General features: G+C 48.1%; 8 protein-coding genes across 8 annotated transcripts; 3 read left to right on the top strand and 5 right to left on the bottom strand.

The window, feature by feature from the left end:
• Positions 1-305: 305 nt before the first annotated feature.
• hpox3 (heme peroxidase 3) lies at positions 306-1,949 on the bottom strand (the record flags this gene model as incomplete). The annotated part of the gene is made up of 10 exons (XM_009549474.1): positions 306-420; positions 476-559; positions 614-763; positions 814-879; positions 940-956; positions 1,018-1,134; positions 1,191-1,344; positions 1,399-1,480; positions 1,539-1,587; positions 1,653-1,949. 10 exons carry the CDS (start codon positions 1,947-1,949, stop codon positions 306-308), a joined length of 1,131 nt encoding a protein of 376 aa, XP_009547769.1.
• Positions 1,950-3,061: 1,112 nt separating this feature from the next.
• On the top strand, positions 3,062-3,715 carry HETIRDRAFT_410215 (uncharacterized protein; the record flags this gene model as incomplete). The annotated part of the gene is made up of 4 exons (XM_009549473.1): positions 3,062-3,138; positions 3,193-3,200; positions 3,253-3,431; positions 3,535-3,715. Coding segments are annotated over exons 1-4 (236 nt in total), but the record flags the coding sequence as incomplete, so codon positions are not given.
• Positions 3,716-5,510: 1,795 nt separating this feature from the next.
• On the bottom strand, positions 5,511-8,187 carry HETIRDRAFT_62130 (glutamate decarboxylase/sphingosine phosphate lyase; the record flags this gene model as incomplete). The annotated part of the gene is made up of 12 exons (XM_009548686.1): positions 5,511-5,611; positions 5,673-5,811; positions 6,247-6,352; positions 6,412-6,643; positions 6,698-6,751; positions 6,808-6,844; positions 6,894-6,966; positions 7,048-7,311; positions 7,373-7,391; positions 7,454-7,579; positions 7,642-7,894; positions 7,962-8,187. 11 exons carry the CDS (start codon positions 8,185-8,187, stop codon positions 5,729-5,731), a joined length of 1,473 nt encoding a protein of 490 aa, XP_009546981.1. The 3' UTR covers positions 5,511-5,611; positions 5,673-5,728.
• A 746-nt stretch (positions 8,188-8,933) lies between these two features.
• On the bottom strand, positions 8,934-9,164 carry HETIRDRAFT_169831 (uncharacterized protein; the record flags this gene model as incomplete). The annotated part of the gene is made up of 2 exons (XM_009549472.1): positions 8,934-8,997; positions 9,049-9,164. The coding sequence occupies 2 exons, from the start codon at positions 9,162-9,164 to the stop codon at positions 8,934-8,936; spliced, it is 180 nt and encodes a 59-aa protein (XP_009547767.1).
• A 3,041-nt stretch (positions 9,165-12,205) lies between these two features.
• HETIRDRAFT_385801 (uncharacterized protein) lies at positions 12,206-13,633 on the top strand (the record flags this gene model as incomplete). The annotated part of the gene is made up of 4 exons (XM_009549471.1): positions 12,206-12,232; positions 12,288-12,746; positions 12,810-13,178; positions 13,245-13,633. The coding sequence occupies 4 exons, from the start codon at positions 12,206-12,208 to the stop codon at positions 13,449-13,451; spliced, it is 1,062 nt and encodes a 353-aa protein (XP_009547766.1). The 3' UTR covers positions 13,452-13,633.
• A 739-nt stretch (positions 13,634-14,372) lies between these two features.
• HETIRDRAFT_440612 (uncharacterized protein) lies at positions 14,373-15,145 on the top strand (the record flags this gene model as incomplete). The annotated part of the gene is made up of 2 exons (XM_009549470.1): positions 14,373-14,445; positions 14,503-15,145. Coding segments are annotated over exons 1-2 (705 nt in total), but the record flags the coding sequence as incomplete, so codon positions are not given.
• Positions 15,146-15,582: 437 nt separating this feature from the next.
• On the bottom strand, positions 15,583-16,292 carry HETIRDRAFT_440611 (uncharacterized protein). Its single transcript, XM_009549469.1, has one exon. It carries the CDS (start codon positions 16,094-16,096, stop codon positions 15,770-15,772), a length of 327 nt encoding a protein of 108 aa, XP_009547764.1. The 5' UTR covers positions 16,097-16,292; the 3' UTR covers positions 15,583-15,769.
• Positions 16,293-16,347: 55 nt separating this feature from the next.
• On the bottom strand, positions 16,348-17,727 carry HETIRDRAFT_155044 (uncharacterized protein; the record flags this gene model as incomplete). The annotated part of the gene is made up of 5 exons (XM_009549468.1): positions 16,348-16,757; positions 16,814-17,206; positions 17,264-17,384; positions 17,443-17,610; positions 17,659-17,727. The coding sequence occupies 5 exons, from the start codon at positions 17,725-17,727 to the stop codon at positions 16,348-16,350; spliced, it is 1,161 nt and encodes a 386-aa protein (XP_009547763.1).
• Between the last annotated feature and the right edge of the window lie 427 nt (positions 17,728-18,154).

The raw sequence follows: 18,154 nt of genomic DNA, 5'->3' as shown, positions 1-18,154 counted from the left end.
CAGGATGCTGGCAGCTGCTGGCAGGTCCTACGACAAGCCAGGACAAGCCGCATTCAATGAACCGGAAAAAGCCGGAAGAAACAGCTGAAGGCCGGGTGAGATAGAGCATGATAAAGAGATCACCCGGTCCCCCCCGATTGCAGACTGCCAGAGTGAACAGATGTCTATGACAGAGGAGCTACAAAAACATGGCAGATGCGAAAGCCAAGGCATTCTAGTTCTACTCTGCGCTTGAACGATCCACCAGGTATAGTCGATTTAAGTAAGTATAGAGCATGACCATCTCAGCGAAAGACAATTCGATATCACTTCGACGCCTCCTTTTGCTCGTCAAGCGACTTCAGCGTCCACTTCTCGGTGGAAGTGAACTGCGAATCGGGAATACCGAGCTCGAAGAGCCGCGAGACGACGGCGGAAAAGCTGTTGGACGTATCCGTTAACAATGCTGCCGATAAGACAATTAGGGAATTCATACTCCTTGAAAAAGAGATCCTGGTCAGCGGCGTAGGCCTTGACGTACTTCTTGAAAGTCTTATCCTGGACGAGGGCATAGTCGGTGCTAACAAATAGACCAGGTAAGCGACATATCACGGGAGACAGGTGTAATACGAACGGGAGCATCATCAACGTGCCCGTGGTCTTGTCTGTGAGCTGCTTAGGACCAGCCCACTTTCTCCAGATCCACTTCTCGTCCAACAGAAGCTTGTAGAATTCGTTGGTCAGAGTGGTTGGGGAGAAAGTCCAGGGACCCTCAAATCCAGAACTGCGATATATGAGCGGAGATCGAGCTGCATACAAAGCAAAGACCCGTACCGGTCAGTGTGAGCACGTCCAAGTGCATGGGCACCGGAGAGAGCAACAATTTCCTGGTCATTGAAGCTAAGTGAAATAATAATAATCAAAGATAGCCTCTAAGAATAGGATAGGGATATCGCATACCCCATGCGGTAGAAGATCTAGAACCGAGCCATAGTGAGCCTCAGGCATGGCAGGTCAAATGATGAGCAAGTAACGTACATCCCGAAGATGGTTCTGGCCCTGGGAGGCGTCGGGAAGACGACCGTCGGGAGTAACATCCTTAGGGAAGCCATCGATGCGACCGGCTCTCCAAGGGATTTTGGGACCGGACATTTCCTGACGGGATAGATAACCGTCAACAAATGATGAAACGTTGACAGAAGTTCACATACCTGAATAGCAGCCACGCCACCAAGAGTCCACAGGTCACCGTAGCTTATCCACGGGAACTCCTGCTTAACCTTCTCCATGAGGCCGCGAGCAATGTTCAAGCCATTGTTAGCGCCGTGGAGAGCCTCAGGCTCGAAACGCATGGTAGCATAGTTGCTGGAAATATGTGTAAGTCAATCATACAGAAGACATTCCGTGCATTGTACACACCTGCCGCCGGTTGACGTGTTCTTGTCATAAGTACCCGACGAGTGCCACGCGAGACGGAGGAAAACAGGACCGAAAGAACCATCTAGAATGATAGTCAGATCCAGAACGTGAGAATCCAAACTCCGACTGATGGTGCGAACCATCATAGTCGCCGGCCTCGTCAATGGCCTCTGCAATTTTGTTGTAGACCTAACAATCACGCAAGAGTGAGCATTGTAGGCGCCTTACGACATTCGGGAGAGCACGGCACGCACCTTTTGGTAGTCCTCCTTCGTCGGGACGAAGTTGGCGGCGACCTTGACTGCCTGTGCACCCGACTTTGCGCTCGTGGCCAAGGTGTCCGGCGAGGACGAGTAGAAGTAGAGAGCAAGACCTCCTCCGACGGCGAGGGCTCCGATACCAGCGTAAAGTCCAGTCTTAGATTTGGGTGCCTCTGGCTCGGTCGAGTACTTGCGGTACGCGGAGCGCAGGGGGCCCTTAGGGACACGGGCAGAGGAGAAGGCCGCTCTGCGGGCTGAGGCTCTGAAAGACGAAGCGAAAGAGGATTGCATGGTGGAGTCGGAAGAAGAAGGAAGACAGGAGGAGAGTGACGAATGGTCCGATATAAAAATCGGAGCGGGGTTGCGCTGTGTTGTGCATGTGTAATCAGCCGACTCGGTCCTAATCGGCCAATGGTGTTTCCATGATTATCTATCTGTCTGGCCTCCACGCACAACTCCTCGCTCGACGTCTCTCGACGCTCAGAGCTGCCTGGAGTGCTCGTCGACGTCGCGTGCAAGCTCCGCGAAGCAGCCTTGCGCCCTGATTGACCTTTTGGCGTTGCCCGGGAGCCGACTGCCTTTCTAGTGCTTAGGCGTATTCCCGTCTCACCACCTGACTGCCTTGATCCTATTTTTGATCCATTGGGAATGCTTATGCCTACCACAGGTCTCACAAGCTTCCTGATTTAAATGTTGCTGGAAACGACATCCTACTTTGAATGGCGTCAACAGCAGCTCCTGCTTGCCCATCGTGGCTCTGAGGAGACACCAGTCCGATATGTGCATTAACCGTTCTTCTTTCGATTCGACCAGGATGTCTTATTAATTTTCATACAGTGACACAGAGTGTTCCACTCTTTCACGACGGACCCTTTCTAAGGTACGTTACTCACCTTAGAGAGTGACGCTAGTTCAACCACTTCTTTGAACTTCGCGGTCCGTTGGCTTGTTTTCTGTCTCAAGCTACTCGACTGCCCGATACTCGCCTTGCATTTTCTGTAGCTTTTTGCAGGGAGCCGACAGCGTCATCTCCGCGGCAACCTCATATGACCTCAATACCCCCATCAGTTCCACATCTCGATCTGAGAGTAATGCACCGTCAAAAGCCGTCAACTTCCGTCAACCCGTCCAGTGCCAGAAATTGGACCGCCGTTTACCATCTTCTACCTTATGCAGTGACTCCGTGTGTAGCTGGTTGAGCACGTCAGATTTATAGACATCTATGACACAGCCATGAATATAGCGATAATTAATCCGAAGTCTGTTTAGTGTTCGGCGAGGATGAGGAAGACAATTGGCTGACGTTATGTCGCTAACGACTGAGTCACGTGACCTCAACGCGCGCATTTTCGCCGTCCTAGCCAAGGGATTCCTCCGATTGGCTCTCCCTGTGCACTTCTCTCGTTTACCATCTCTCTTTTCGTGCGTCGCCCTCCGTCACCCTTGCATACCTTCAAATCATCAAGATGGTTTCTTTTCAGTAAGTGTCAGCACTTAATCGGAGAAGAACCCCCTGATCAACTCATGAATGCAGATGCGACGGTATTGACCCTTTCTCACCCGCGGCTCTCGCATATCCTGATCTTTTACTAAGCCTGCTCCGACGTCGTCAAAAAGCCCAAACTCGACCAACACCACTCACGGTGCTTTTCTTCATTTACCTGCATTGACTGCAGCACGACCTTTGCCGGCCCGGCGCAATATAAAGGACATACCACCTGCATCAGCGAGGCGGAGAAATACCAAAAATCCTTGTACAAGGGGCCCAAAGCTGTGAGTCCTTCGATATCGCGCTTTCTTTATTTGTTTTTCTTGACTCTCACGGTCATGGTCATCATCCAAATCTTTGTTGACATATCGATGGCGAACGTACTAGCAAAACAATACCGGCGGACGGAATAATCTCGCTAATGGTAATGGAAGGGGAACAAATGGTCAAGCTGGTAAGTACCAGCAAGGCTATCAACAACAATGGACGCGCTCCTATGCGACGGGCGCTAACGAGACGCCCATGGGCACCCCTGCGCGGATGTCATCTGTCGATCCAATTCCAGTTCCAGAGCCCGCTGCTAAGGCGGATACCTCCGCTTTACCGGTGAACGGGAAGAGGGTGGGAGAAAAGCGGAAAGCGGACAACACGCAGACGGTGAGTCAATTCTCAATATCTCTGTTATACATTGAATGACGCTGGCGTGCAGAATGGTGACGTGCCGAGCAAAAAGAACAAGGCGCACAAAATCACCGCTGCAGTAGCATCTTCGTCAACTGCCGTGCCCTCATCACCACAAAAACCTTCGGTTCAAGAATCATCGGAGACCGTGCTCGACAAGAGCAAAAAGGAGAAGAAGGAGAAGAAGAAATCTAAGGAGGGGAAGAAGAACGGGAGTGTGGAGGTCGTTGTGAGTACAAGCGCAGTTCAGCAGAACGGAGTAGAGCACGAGGTGAAGGAGGCGAAGAAGGAGAAGCACAAAAAGAGTAAAAGGGGAGAGGACGAAAAGAAGGATGATGCGACCCCATCTGGAGAGAGCTCAAAGAAGCGGAAACGGGAGGTCGAGGGAGGTGGTGAGGCTACCGCACTGGAGGTGAAGGAGAAGAAGAAAAGCAAGACAAAGTCTGCTGAGGCTGTCATAAATTCCGAACCGCCGGCCGCAGACGGGGAGAAGAAGAAAAAGAAGAAGAGGACGAAGGAGGCGGAGGCGGTATGATCAGAGACACCCACATAAAAGTCTCGTTTTCCACTCGGGCGACTGCAACTCGTTGTTGCTTTAATCTACACATACCTGCAGTGCATCTGTCCCACCCATCTGCTGTTGTCCACTTGTGTCTTGACAATACCTTTGGAGACTGCTCAAACTAGTCACATGACTCTTGTTTGGGAAGATTTCCCGAGATTCCCCTTCAGTTTCTAGCAAGGTGGATACAGACACCGAAATGGGGCGTTGTTTGAGTGGTGAACACGACACGTACCTAGCTCGTTTTGAATCTTAAGTTCTGGAATTGTTTGAGTGTAGACGCGCGTGTGTCTGGCTGACGGCGTGGTTTTGGACACGGGCATCGAATCGCTTCGCTGATCTGCAGTACACGGGTCCGATGGCGTCCGCGATGCCGAGCCGGTGAAGGAGTGGAACATGGCGGCGGTGCGTGGGACCGGGGAGTCCCCCCCTGTCAAATATATGAGAGGACACTGGCAGACCACCGCGCGTCCAAAGCCCAGATTCCGCGGAGTACCCTCTAGATGAGGGCGCGAGACTTGACTAGACGTGGCGATGGCGGCGGCGGGGAAGAAGTCATGCAACATGTACATGGAATAAACCGATCCACAGGTGCCTTGCAAAACCTGCAAGCGCCGTCATGGTGGAGGACCAGGACTCGCCTACGAGCGATCCTTGCAAGGCACTGCTGATGGCGGGTGGAGTCTATCGAAACGGACACGTAAGAGGGTGGTATCAAAGGGAGCAACGCGCGCGGGGAACGGAGTCTGGCCTACGCTTGTCTTCAGGGCCGGCGGCGAAGCAGGCAGTTGGCTTCTCAATGGAAACAGGGAACGGCAAAAAAAGGTAAACGCTCGCGGCGGCCCTGATCAACGCCCTCCACAGGGCAATCGACGAGGTCCGGAACCCGACGTAATGTGACTGGAGGCAAATGCCGATACGAGGTACGCGAAAAGGGAAATGCACCAAGCACAGGCCCTTGCAAGCGGCCGATTGAAGCAGCGGTGCTGCAGGTCTGCAGGGAGTTGACTGGCGAGGTACCTGTGGAGCCTGTCAAAGTAACCATTAGTTCTGCTACCCCGCGGCTACCATTTTACAGCAGGGACAGTTCGTGGGTCTCCAACTTCTAGATCTGAATCCTGAACCATGCGCCAACCCAAGTATGGCAACGTTCTATTGGATCCATAAGTCCAATTGAGAACCCACGTTCAAAGAGATACACCATAGATAAGTAATAGCAAACTGCGTGGAGATAAGTGTGAGCATCGAGCTGCGCCAAACCGCAAACAACGTCGATACGCACACCTAACCAAGTCCATCGCCAGTCGTACTCACACGAAGTACTCGCTCCACGGACACTCATGCCTTATACAAAGCGTCCAAGAATGCGCTAGCCAGCGACCCCACCATCTTCGGGCCGATCGCACTGGACTGCCCCAAACCTAATCAACCCGCCGGGAACATCGTTAGTACAGCAATGCAGCAAGACGACGGATGAGGGAAGAACACTCGAAAGCTTATGATATGAGGGTACGGCAGTAATAAGCGTCAGAAGCGTAAAGTGGAGCGGTGCTTCTTATGAGCGCCACGAAGTCAAGAAATGCTTCGTGGGAGGGGCCCGCACTCCACGATTCCCCGACGGACAAAGTCCCAATTCAAAAGCGGGCTAGAAGGCAGTGGTGGAACTGTCCACCGAAGACTCATACTTAATGAAGTGAGAAGAATATAATGTGGTTCCATGGTGGAAGAGAGACAGGATGGCAAGGAACAAGAATGCGCAGTCGTGAGGAAGCTCGGGATTGCACATTCGTGGCAAGAACTGTCAAGATGACGAGCAAAAGACAGAACACGGAAGTCGCGAACGTGACTAAACGCACCGTAGAGGGCTACCATCGTTCCCTTGCCTGCAGGCTTGCCTTTCACCTCACGTACGGACTCTTTCAAGTCCTGGATGAACGTGTCCACAACCGGCACAGTCAAACGCTGGATACGGACAATCAGCAATCAATCGTTCTTTCGCCACTATGCTGGAGAGTACATACCGTACACGCGATGTGTACCGCCGGAGGGTTCTGTAGCGCGTTCAGATGCCACCCCTTCTTTGCCATTGCGTCTCCGACATCGAGCACGTTCACGTCAGGCCTTCGCGAGCCGAACGCGACAACCGATGCCGGTGGGTTGCCGAGGATATAAAGCTCTGGAATGTCGGATTTGATCGTGTGCTCGATGCTTTTGGCGGCGCCCACAATGTCGCGGCATGATGCGACGTAGCCTCTGTCGATAGCTTAAGATGAGGGGGCTGGCTGCAAAGTTGAGCTCTATACGTACTCTTCGCCCATGTATTGCATCGCGGCCCAAGCACCAGCAATCAAGGCACCTGGTCTAAAGGAGAACATGGTTCAGGGTTTCAAGCTGGACGAGTTTCATTAGAGGCGAACCTTGATCCGGAGAAGCCAGGGCTGGCGTAGACGCCACCTAGAAATGCGTTCGTCAATTGATAAGTATCAATCTGATATGTACTCACCTGACCACTCAGGGTTCACGTAGTACATGTACTGACGAAGTTCTGGAGTGCGGTACATGATAACCGAGGAACCCTTTGATTCCGAAATGATGAGATTGACAGTCGCAAGCATCGCCACTACAGCGTACCTTGGGTGCGAACCCATACTGAAAACAAGGAGACAGATGTGAGACAAATGCCAACCAAGGAGAGAATTGAAGTATCTTGCCTTGTGCGTGTCGCAACTGATGCTAGTAACACCCTCCACCCTAAAGTCAAACGGCTGCACAGGAAATCCGGCCTTTTCGAGGAATGGCATGATGAAACCTCCTAGGCAGCAATCGACGTGAAGTCCAATGTTATACTTCTTAGCCAGTTTTCCGAGCTTGACTATATCATCCTGGCAGCCGTCGGGAAAGTTTATCGCGGAACCGACGATCTACACACGCGCGCATCTGATTAGCGGACTCGAAGCTGTCATAGAGATGGGTGAGTCTGACCATGATGGTGTTTGTATTACTGAAAGCGAAGAAGTAACTCATTCGAACCAAGCAGGCGAATAAATAACATGTAGCTCTCACATTGCTCTCAACATCCGCTTCAAATCGACCTGACGTGTGATTCGGTCGACGGGAATACTGTGGAGTTTGATTTTGAGGTATGCAGAGGCCTTGTCAAATGCAGCATGCGCAGATGCAGGTACAACCCTACAGTGAAGATCGATCAGCTAGAAGGTACTAACACAAAGTCTAATTGTGAGGATACTGACATCTCCGGCTCTGTGATGCCCTTGACAGCCCGAGCCCAATCTCTGTGCGTTTTGACAGACATGATGATGGATTCCGTGCCTCCTGACGTGGACACCCCAGCACCGTCCGGGTTGTTATACATTCGCAGGCACATGGCCACGACCTCCGCATCCATCTTCCGGACAGCCGGAAACACGTCCGGATGGAGTGGGTTGGATACGCAATAGCGCTGGAAAGCGGCGATGATGACTTTTTCCATATCTTCACCACCATCTTTTGAGCAGAACAAATCCGAACACTATTTGCGAGCGAATTCCTTGCAATAGCATTCGACACGTACGGTAGACGGCACCAGATAGTTTGCCCTCGCGATAATTGGTATGCGACTTGGACTCGTTGTCCATCGTCGCCATTTCGTCCAGTATCCATTCCAAAGACTTGCTCTGCTGGGGTAAAGCCAGATGGCGAGTGACATTAGGGCCCTGCGGCACGAGGCGGGCGTCAATGTCAGTTCTCGCTTGTCCCATCTCCTTCGCCACTTTCTTCTTCATTTCCGGCGTGCGCATAATTAGCATAATGACTTGCTGTGGTTCCATTTAGCGCAAATCGTTGCAAAAAAGGGTGAAGGCTTACTTGAGCAGCCCATCGGTAGAGCTCCTTCGCCGTTTGAGTGACACCCCGTGCACGAATATGTCTCCAAGCCTGCAGAGAACGCGTAAGAACGATATACAAAAGCAACAGATTCTTCGCGTTGTCAAGCGTGAGCTGGCCTCGAAACGCTCTTGAAGTGATGCTGCGTGAAGACGACATCTTGGCGGCCTATTACCCGAAACAGATCAGATCGTTAGATTTGTTCTTAGTCGGCTTTCAGAGGATGTTACGCTGTTGAATTGTAGACGTGTAATGGCACGCTTTTGGGTTGAGCTCGTGAATATCGTGAACTCCCACGGCAGGACCGAATATGAGCTCGTATTCCTATAGTGCCTGTCGGCACTTCCTATACGCGGCTTACCGCAAAATATTCGAAAATTTGGATCTGTAACTACATTTTCATTATTTTTCTGATGGCTTAGAAAATGCTACCATTGTATTCAAATACATCAAAAGAGGTTAGAAATTGCTCTGCTAAGGTATAGATGAAGGTTCCAAATTAGGTCGGTCACAGGAAAGTGAAACGGGTGTCTAATATGGTAATGAATTCCAAATTAGGATAGTTCTATGTATTTCCATGACAAATTATGTTCATGCCCATTAGTGTGCACTTATCTACATGCTGGTGAGAGTTGTACTTTTCAACAGCATATGTAGCCTGTTAGAGGTTTAAGCCTAGCCTGATAGATAAAAAGTGCAAGACCAAAGACAGAAATGATGCTTGACTAATGACAAGTTAGTGTGGTAGACTATGGCAAGAGTTGTAGTAGACATACTTAGTATAAGCATCCATGTAGTGATGACAGTATTGGAAATATTGCCAAATATTGGCATCAGAAATAGCACTTCCTACAAACTCAAAGTAACACATGTAAGCAGACATAGCAGACATGTTGAATATATCCACTATGTCAAATGATGTGCAGGCATAACAGAGGCTTTTCCTAGCACTAACAAGGATAAGTCCATATCAATATCCAAGGGCATTGGGAGCTCCAAGAAGAATACCAGAGGCATATAGCTAGGGTCCATGATCTTGCCTGGTTCAAAAAAGCCAACTTAGAAGCAATGTGATTGGTAGTATGAGGTAGCCTGAGATGCCTGAGAACCTTTAGGCATGGTGAGAGAATCAAGAGCAATATGTTAGGGCAAGTAGTTAGCAGGTATAGTCCAAATAGCCACCAAGATATATAGGAAAATATTTCCTAAACAGTCAAATCTTGAGATCTTAATATCAATCAATTTCTTTTTATTGGGTTTATTATTGGAAAAAAAGTTTGAAGCAAATCCAAGCAAAATTACACCCTCTGGAGCATTTGCAAAAGGTCCTAACAAGCACTGTATTTTGGTCTTATCTTCTATAAGTTATGAAGAATCATAAGCCCTATAATATATTATTAGGACTATATTCCAATATATGTTTTACATGTGGCTTGGGAGGATAGTTAGGAGATAAGCATATAATTCAAATAAAGACTATAGTCTTGGTTTGATTACTATTGACATGCTTAAGTATGAACACTTATAGTATATGACTTATTGACAAGCTTACTTATATCAATTATGATCAGTTTCTAGATTGATAATTATTAAGCTGCTAGGCTTATTATATGCTATAAGCACTAAAAAGGGTAGCCTAGGCTATTTGGAGAATAATAGCCTAGCAAATAAAGACTATTGCTCATATTTGGGCTTGTGCAAGGAAATCCAAGTTACTATTAATTTTGTCTTTAAACAGATAGAAAAAATAATTCTTAATAATGGCATTTGGAAAAAATTTCTCTCTTAATTAGATCTAATTACTCAAAATGTTAATCTGAGCTAATTACAATATATTATCCATAATCAACTTTATAATCAAATCTGCAAGTAAAGGTAACATTGCCTATACTATTATAGTTCCATTGGAATCTACAACCGAATTACAATTTTACATATTCCAAATCTAAATTGTGTAAGTGCTACAATCTTATTTTTACTATATTCTTTATTTTCTATTAGTTTACTATATTATTGTCTAGTGCCCAAATTCAAATATCAAAAGCCCTAATTTTTAGGGCATTTATTGACCCCTTAATCTATAGAATAGATAAAAGATGAATGTGTAAGAAAATTAGAAATATTAAGATTGCCTTATTTATATTATTATAGTTAGGTTACCAGTTAAATAACTTAAATCTTGCAGCTTAGTGGTTTAGAGTAGTAGTCTAGAGTATATAGGCATGATATTGTTGGTTTAACTCTAGTAATGGGCAAGTTTACTATAAGAGTTGACTTGAGTTTAATTAGTGAGCTCTATATATACTTTATAATTGAAGATGTAGTAATAGTAGAGAAACTATAGGAGTGAGCTAATTGATATTTTTCCAAAAATCCATATAATAAGTTAGCTCTAATTAGCTCTAATTAGACCTTATAATTTTAGGATTAGAGGGAGGATAAGCTAAAAATTATTAATGGTAATTGGCAGAAATCTAGCTATATTTATGCTTAATCATAGTTATTTTGATATGGAGCTTTTTCCTAATGTGGCCTTTGTTAAGATTAGCCAGGTTATGTGTATTATAAAAAAATATAGGTAATGGCTTACTATTATTATGACCATAATCTGCTAGACCTCTATGGTCAAGTTTATTACCAGCAATGATTATCACAAATACTAAGTGGTACCTACTATGACACAGACACCATGGTTTAAGGTACAATCCCTTAGTCATCGACTCCTAGCAGATATCATTATTGCTAGTCAAATATTACAATAGGTAATATAAGGGTAACCAATGGTGGGCTTACAAATATTTTTTCACAAGGGAACCTGAGCCATTGTATCCCTAGGTAGAAAGGAGACAATAGAAAAAGCACAAAAGTAGTCACTAAGAAAGAACAGTAACTTAGAGAATGCCTGGAGGATATATATGGCATTCTCACATCTTTCCAAAGTAGCATAAAAGGCCCATAGGATAGGCTGAGGATCTTCAGTCTATTCTCTTCATTCAATACTGTCTTTCAATAGCATCCCTCTATTTACTATCGTCTTCCTGCTACACACTCTGAATATTATCTACTCCTATATACTTGTATAGTTAAGATCATCATTCCACTCTTCCTCATTGTGCAACCTAGGGAAGAACCTCCTACTCTTGGGGTTACTAAATGAGCAGTTTGTAATAACTATCTTGGAGTGATCTTGGAGCATAAAACCACATGGTTAGTATGTGATACATTGTTGGAAATTGCAGCAAGATAGTGCTGATGCAGTGTTGAGGGATGCCGGGAAAAGCTAGGAATTGTTGCAATGAGTCAAAAATTGCTAATAATAGACAGAAATCATAAGAGATCCTGGATATTGGTGTAAAAACTTATGAATCTGATGTAAAATTGTTTATTTTTGTCTGGGACAGTCCCTCATAGATAGTACTCATAGAACTGCAAAAATGGGGGGCCTTGGCACTTAGAGAGGTGGCATGCTCATCAGCATGTGCTGGAGGCTGATCTGATGCCGAAATGCACTTCAGTGCATACTAAAGCATCATAGTGCTGAGTAACAGCGAACCGATGTTGGGCACACGATCATGTTGACATTCCCACGGTATGACGGAAGCGATTATTCTGATTGGTCGCGCCCTGGAACGCGCGCTATATCCTTCGTGTCAGTCAAATTCGGAGCAAAGGCCCCCACTCTTCAACAATTCCCCTCTCACTCAGCATTTCGCCACGCAACATGTCTTTCTTGCGAAGGTCGAGTACGGCAACTCGCTCAATAGCACGCTCATACGCGACTTTGCATAATGCATCATCTGCTAGCAAGAGGTTCGTCTTCGCCTCGACACCATCCCACCATCTCTGATGTCATGTAGCCCAACAGGTGTGCTGGCACATTGGATTTCAAAATTTCAATGGATACTAAAGTAGAGAACGCTTATAGCCATTGTCATGCTCAACATGGGTGGACCAGCGACCGTAAGCTGTGATGCACCTCCAAAACACTGGACGGAGGATCTGACAAATATTCAAGGTGCCCGAGACCCACGACTTTCTCAAGAACCTCTTCATGGACAGCGACCTCATTCCTCTCCCATTCCAGTCCATGATTGCGCCTTGGATTGCCAAACGGCGCACACCGCAAATTGAAGCGCAATACACGGCTATTGGCGGTGGTTCCCCAATTCTCCGTTACACCGAACTGCAGGGGAAGAGCATGGCCACTCTTCTCGACGAGTTGCATCCTGAGACTGCCCCACATAAAAGTTATGTCGCGTTTCGGTACACTAACCCATTGACAGACGATGCGATAAAGAGGATGAAGGAGGATGGCGTTAAACGAGCCGTCGCGTTTACCCAGTATCCCCAGTACAGCTGCAGCACTACTGGGAGCAGCCTAAATGAGATATTCAGGAAAGGAAAAGCGGGAGATATTGGAGACATTGAGTGGAGTGTTATTGACAGATGGGGGACACACCCGGGTTTCATCGAGGTAAATATACTTCGGCTCTTTGAATTCTTCATAAAAATAATGGGATTTCCACTATCTATCTAGGCAGTCTCACAAAATATAGAAGCAGCTCTGCAGAAATTTCCCGAATCCACTCGCTCGGAAACTGTTCTTCTGTTCTCCGCGCATTCGCTCCCCATGTCCGTCGTCAACCGTGGCGACCCGTATGTCCTCGAGGTGTCGGCGACTGTCTCTCGTGTCATGGACCGTCTGAACCATTCCAACCCCTACCGCCTTGTATGGCAGTCACAAGTCGGTCCCTCGGCCTGGATGGGCATGCAGACAAATGATGCAGTTAAGGGGCTTGCGCGCCTGGGGAAGAAACAGGTCGTCTTGGTCCCGATCGCTTTTACCAGCGACCACATCGAGACATTATACGAGCTGGACTTGGAGTATGTCAAGGAAGCAAAGGAGGTATGGGCTGTCATTTGCTTCCGACGGCAGTCCTACTCAGATGTTAACAAACATATTTCATTACAGCATGGCATCGACGCACAGCGTGCAGCCTCTTTGAATGACTCGCCTGTTTTCATTCGTGCGCTTGCTGATATCGCCGCGAAGCACTTAAAAGACTACTCCACCGGCGCCATCGGCCATACGTCCGTACAGATGGGCTTACGCTGTCCAGGCTGTACTAATGCTGTATGCGGGCAGCAAAAGGCGTGGTTCGCTGGAGGAGGGCAGTAATGCAGTCGAGATAGAGGTTGAGCGCTGCGGTTCCATGCTGAGCATGGTATATCTTGTGTGCAGTCGCATTTGGACTTTGTGAGTTCGTCGATACTGTAGACGGGGACTGATGATACCTCGTGCCTATGTGTTGACTTGTCAGTATGCATGTTTTAGGGCTCTAAAAATCACCACCTGCCACTCTTCAAACTCTCTGAGACCAAATGCGTTTAAAAGCCGTGTGGTGCACAGTGCCAGCAGGATGGCGCCTACAGCATCTCACTGATCATCAGACCCATGCTGTTCTTGTTTGACAAGCGAATCTCCATATCCGCGCAGTCACGAATCGTCAACAACAATAACCTACACCGCAACTCCAATCGCATCCAGGGTCATTTTGTGGGAAGAAACCATGGAAATCTTCGTATGTCTCTCGTGATTGGACTCTGATTGAGACGTAGAGAGCTAGTTTGATATTTGGTGGGAACAGAACGTAAAGGTTTTCAACATGACGACTATACTTGAGGTAAGAATACGACCGGAGTCCTTCGATCAACAGACGCTGAACAATCAAAAGACCGGTGACAGACGCTGATCAGCAGTGAATGTGCCCAGTCGCACCCCTGCTCCATCTGTTAATATCGAACTAACGAAGTCTCCAAGGCATTGATGATCACATCGTGATCCGCGTCAGTGAATATGTTGTGGGACTTCACAATGCTCAATTTGCTGAAGTCGAGTCGTGCCTGATAAGTACATAAGCTTCGTTCACCGCATCTCGAAGCTCAGTACGTTGCACCTGCTTATGGACTTCCCTTGTTTCCAAACGGCATTGGCGCTCAATGACTTCCTTATATATATGCTTGTCATGGGCGATCCCTGGATCTTCACAGCTTCACCCCCAGTTCCCGCCTGGCCCTCTCTTATCCCATTGATCGTTAAAACCCACAACAATGCAAGTTCCAACCCAAACCATTCAAAACCCTCAACTACCCACACTTGAACTCATTGACAGGTAGAGTGACTTTAGTCTCGTACGGCATATCTTGCATGACTCAATCTACCGCAATAGTCTCAAGGAACTGGACATGAATTCTCAGTCACTGCCTTCCATAACGAAAGAGGCGGATGGAGATAATAAAGAGCGAGAGAGAGCTCTGTATGCTCTGAGGACGCATCGCAGCACCTCCTCTCCCATTGCTCGCCTTCCACCAGAGCTCTTGTCTCTGATATTCTCTTTCTTGAGTGGCCCAAGTTCTCCTACGTCTGGGCGACACCCTGCCTTCTGGGCATGGCAGACTGTCACGTACGTGAGCCGCATGTGGCGGAATGTAGCCCTCGGCACTCCTACCCTCTGGACACATATCGACTTTCAATCTCAGACCTGGACAACCGAATTTCTCGCGCGATCCAAGGCTACGTTTCTGACTGTCAAAGGAGACATCAGAGACGAACAAGCGTCTATCGACCTCGCGGACATGGTGTTGAAGGAGCTCCCTCGTATACGAGAACTTTCTCTCGCATGCAATGCAGACATTCTCACCTTGCTTGAGCATAGGCTCACTCAACCAGCGCCGTTCCTGGAGACTTTGTCGCTTGTTGTCACTCATTCTGACAGATGGTTCCGGGACACGTACGTGCTTCCAGCTGCCGCATTCGATGGACACGCTTCACGACTACGTGAACTCAACCTACGAGGATGCGTTGTGGATCCTACGGCGTCCTTCTTATCGTCTGTGACTCACTTCCATTTGCAAGACCTACACGCACACGATGTCACTTTCATGGCCGATCCATTTGTGATGCTCACTGCGATGCCACGATTGCAGACGCTAATCCTGGAGGACGCGTTTCCGGCCTTAGTCCGATGTGCCACCTCTCCTCGTATCGAACTCCCGCATATTGTTCTTCGCCACCTGACCCTCCTTCAACTCAAGGGAAATGTGTTATTTGTTGCTCAATTCATACAGCGCCTCCAAATTCCAAGCGACACTGTCATACGCATCTCGTGCCATTACTTCTCTAATCGTGCCATAGCGAGCAGTCCCGCCCTTTTCCGCATTCGACGGACTGATGCGCCTATTCCCTTCCATGCCGTCCACTTCCAATCCACATGCCCGTCAAGGCTTTGCCTGTTAGCCTGGACAACAGACCACTCACCATACGATAACGATGAAACTTCTGCGAACACCGTTATCACATTCTCATGGGAAAGGGGCTTGGACCAGAATGCCATAATTCAGGCCGTATGTGGGGTGTTGGACATATCCCAAGTCCAGTCCACCTTTGTGGATATCCAGCAAGGCCTTTCCGCCAAAGCATGGCAACCGGATTTTTCCTCATCGCAGGCATCGAAACGAGTTCACCTCGTGCCCGATTCTGTTGACGGTCTTGCGGACGTACTGGAAACCATAATCCCAGAATCCGACCTTGTTCTGGTTCCCCGTTGATCGACACTTGTTCCGTCTTGTTTCTTCCTTGCATTCAGGTATTCTTTTTGGAGAAAGCAGATCGATGATTCGCGAGCAATTTTTGATGGCCTCATGAATTGTCTGGTGAGTTGAGCTGCGCTCTACAATCCGATGAGCCGGCCTCGGCGCCGATTGTAGCGTGACGGCGGGAGAAGTGAAAGAGGTGCATGTCATAGTATCGAGGGTTTGCAGCATGAGCGGTCTCAACGATGCGTGGTCGAGGAACGGGAGGAGCGTGGCTCATAGTATATTATTCCTGGATTTAGCAGTCTTTTCTATTCCAGCAGGTGGCCCGATCCTGCGGACGACTGGTTTCCATATGATGCTGCTATCGATGTTTCAGCCGTGCTCATTCTTTATACTTATACATAATGTAAACCTAGAAGAACCTAAGCGGCTGTCCACTCTCGTTGAAGATAGCAGTGACGTACAGGAGCTTCCTCCATTCATTGTGCATTGATGATGTTGATAAATTCCTCACTCTCTGATCCTTCATTCATCCTGATGATAGAGACCCCCATGTGTACGAGCTCTCCTGCTCCGCGTTTATTGTACAAGTGTTGCTGCGCATACTGCATAGCAAGTCGACGCTCCTTGAGAGAAGCATCTTTGCCAATCCAAATGAATATGGCTGGATGAGCCACATCAGCCGAATTATCTAAAAGGAATGCATCTCCAGAGTCGAATGATGAATGTGTCGGCGGTGAGACTCGTTCAAATTTGACTGTGCCGGTCGAGTCCGTAACACGGTACAGGGTAACTGGCACCTTGACCGATCGATCGGTCATCCCTCTTGATGTCAGAGCCTCGACTCCAAATTCAGACAGGAAAATTCCTGCCCCTGAGCTGCCTTCATCTAATAGTATCATTCTCAGCGTCAATAGTTCGTCGTCAGTCAATATCTGAACTCACCATATACCACGACTCGGCACTGCCCCTCCCTGTCACTGATCACTAACTGAACGAACTCAGCCGCTTTGAATTTCTCCTTTCCAATGCTGGCTTTCGTATTGAGTTGCCATACTTCTACGCCTTTGTCCAGGACAAAAACGTCGCCCTCGACGAGGCTCGCAGCTTTTGGCCGGACTTCACGCACGACCAAGGTCGACTTCCCAGTCGCAAGAGTGCTCTGTGTAGCGCTGATCTGGTAGAGACGCTTCACGTTCAAAGGCGGAGGAGCAGAGACGTGATGAAATCCAGTGGAAACGCCGCCACGAAGTATGATGCATCGCGGGAAGTATGACAGAAACCGTGAGGACTCGAAACCTTGTACTTCTCTATGTTGGACGGGGCTCCCCTTGAGGTCTAATAATCAGTTTGTCAAGCCCATACTCAAATTAAGTTGCATGCTTCAGTACTCACGATCATCGAGCTCCACGGTCTTATAAGCAGCTGTACCTGCCTCATCTTGACTAGTTTCGGCACCTAACCAGAAGTGAAGATCATAAGACAGGGCCTCAGATTTCGGATCTTTCTTATATGTCTATAGAAAGTCCAATTCAGCAAAGCTCATTGCTGTACAACGTGTACAAGCCGCTCACATGCAAGACGATATATGAATCGCCGTCATAGAAGGAGCCATAGCGATCCTTCGGCCAATCAACAACGTTGAAGTTTTCAATCCGCCAGATGCGCAGCCCAGGCCTGGTCCCAACATCCTCCCAAGAGGATTCACTATCGCCCGCATGTCTGCGGACGCGTTTCTCGATCTAACTGAGCGGTCAGTGCACTGTTTTTCGCTGGAACATATGACTTGCCTCTGATCCCAGCAATGCTATGTTTGAAGATTCGATGTCATACGTGACTGGCTTAGTGAGATGAGCCATCCGGAGAGTTGTTGCGGTTAGGTTGTACAGTACTGGATTGGCAAACACTTACTAAATATGGAAGGTCTGCCGTCACCACGGCTCGAAATGGTTACCTGGCTTCCTTTCTGGGCTCGATGACGATTCCTACTACACCAATCCAAGCACCTCCTCTGTGATGCTGTTTGAGTAGATCGATTGAGATCTGGGCCTAGGAATGTGGAGCTTGGCCATGAGTTTGATGAGTTCATCACCAATTCGCACGGCATGGAGTTGCACGGCACTGCAGACTCCACTGACGTAGATCTCCACGGATTGTATATCAGGACCCAGTATAGCATGTCTAGTGCACCTACACACACTTGGACCACTTCAGACTGACCATAGAGGCCTCTCATCCCAGTCTTCGAACCTCTCCAATCCTATACTAACAGCACCCTTCACCCAA

Source organism: Heterobasidion irregulare (genome assembly GCF_000320585.1).
Source record: "Heterobasidion irregulare TC 32-1 unplaced genomic scaffold scaffold_06, whole genome shotgun sequence".
NCBI classification, from domain to species: Eukaryota; Fungi; Basidiomycota; class Agaricomycetes; order Russulales; family Bondarzewiaceae; genus Heterobasidion; species Heterobasidion irregulare.
Note: the sequence above shows the minus strand (reverse complement) of the source record. Positions and strands in the feature narration are given on the sequence as shown.

Bases quoted from the DNA above. Each gene is read 5' to 3' on its own strand.
- HETIRDRAFT_440611 (XM_009549469.1), bottom strand. From the start codon at position 16,096: ATGCTGCAAACCCTCGATACTATGACATGCACCTCTTTCACTTCTCCC.